The 1614-nt window shown below is 48.2% G+C and overlaps 1 protein-coding gene across 1 annotated transcript in view; it reads left to right on the top strand.

The window, feature by feature from the left end:
* LOC123979978 (scavenger receptor cysteine-rich type 1 protein M130-like) overlaps positions 1-1614 on the top strand; it is a 45348-nt gene that overhangs the window by 39178 nt on the left and 4556 nt on the right. Inside the window, exons 11-12 of the mRNA XM_046064091.1 lie at positions 7-162; positions 256-546. Of these exons, the coding sequence (XP_045920047.1) occupies positions 7-162; positions 256-546 (447 nt within the window). The remainder of the gene's footprint in view (positions 1-6; positions 163-255; positions 547-1614) is intronic.

Here is a 1614-nt window from a genome sequence, read left to right as displayed (position 1 = left end):
CTTCAGTCCTCCAGGGGGCGCTCTATGGAGAAGTGGAGGCTCCGATGTGGACCAAAGAGTTCCAGTGTGGAGGCCATGAGTCTGCTCTCCTGGACTGTAGAAGCTCAGGCTCAGCTAGAAACACCTGCTCACCTGGAAAAGCTGTTGGACTCACCTGCTCAGGTAGAAGAGGAGCTGCAGCTTTGATTTGGTTCATTTCTCTTCTGATGAAACTCACTTTATTGTTTTACTGATGACTCTCTGGTTTCTGTTCAGAGCCTGATGATGTCAGGTTGGTGGGAGGAGCCAGTCGCTGTGCAGGAACACTGGAGGTGAAACATCAGGGAGACTGGAGACCAGTGAGTTACTCTGTCTGGACCCTGGAGACAGCAGCTGTTGTCTGTAGAGAGCTGGACTGTGGCTTTGCTGTTTCTGTAGGACAGAGAAAGGAGTCCTTATTCAGACCTGTGTGGTGGATCAGGTCTGACTGTGTTCAGTCTGGATCTGCTCTGAGGGAGTGTGTAAGATCATCTTCCTCTGCCTCCATCCTGGATCTCACCTGCTCAGGTAAGCCCCAGATGTATAAAGACGTGTTCTGTTGTTAATGATGAACTGATGTTGGAGTTGTGCTGAGTCCAGTTTGAATCACTGAATTGTTGTTTCATGACATGTTTTTATTTTGTCTCTGGTGTCTTTTGGCGTTTTTCCATTATCTGTACCAGCTTGACGCGACTCAACTCGGTTTGGCCGTGCCCCGTTTTCCATTGCAGATAGTACCCCTCAATGTAGCTGGTCGTCATAGCGACGCCACACACAACTGCTGCGACGTAATGTTCAGTGCGACCCACAAACAGCTTTCTCTTGATTTAAGTTAAAACGTTTCAACATTCCTCAGAAGGTAAAGACAGATAAGCGGTATGAAAACCTTCCAGCTGTGTTTTCCTCTGCCGTTGTTGCTGCAGCGGTCTGTGTCTTCAAAAACTTTCAAGCACAGTTTTGTTCCGCCATCACTTCTCGTAAAACTGTCAATATTCAAAATCTACACAGCTGATTTCTCACCTCAAAACTTCTCCGAAGTGGATTTAGTGATGAAATTCCATAAGAAAACAGTAAAATATAAATCTTCCTGTTGCTGGCCTCTGTCTGGCGCACGCAATGATGATGCAGTGAATAGTGACGATTCTCTCTGACCAATCAGCAGTCTGCTGTGTTTTCACGTCACATTTTAGGATCGCCTCAGCTCGCTTGGAACCTCGACAGAGGTGATACGAAAAAAAGTATCTAGAAGCAGGTACAGGTCCGACTTTTCTACAGTGGAAAACCAAACAAAGGCGAGCCGAGCTGGTACTGTGCAGTGGGAACGAGGCTTTTATCTCCATTTCATCTTCTATCGGTGTTTCCTCTATATGCATTCACCAACGGCGGTGCGCTGCTGCTGAATCACGACTGCGCTACAAATGTTTTCACTGGCACACTGTGCGAGCACGGCAGCACTCAACGCTCGGCTCGCTTCCTCTCCTCGTTCTATGCAGAGCATACAGATGCTGTTATAAGAGCAGCGTAACTCTGAATCAGGAGGTGCGCAGCGAGTGTGTGACTGTCCGAGCGGCAGGAAGTGACGCTGAACGCGAGCGG

The sequence above is a fragment of the Micropterus dolomieu genome, linkage group LG12 (genome assembly GCF_021292245.1).
Source record: "Micropterus dolomieu isolate WLL.071019.BEF.003 ecotype Adirondacks linkage group LG12, ASM2129224v1, whole genome shotgun sequence".
NCBI lineage: Eukaryota > Metazoa > Chordata > Actinopteri > Centrarchiformes > Centrarchidae > Micropterus > Micropterus dolomieu.
The sequence above is the reverse complement of the archived record's forward strand: the minus strand, read 5'-3'. Positions and strand labels throughout refer to the sequence as shown.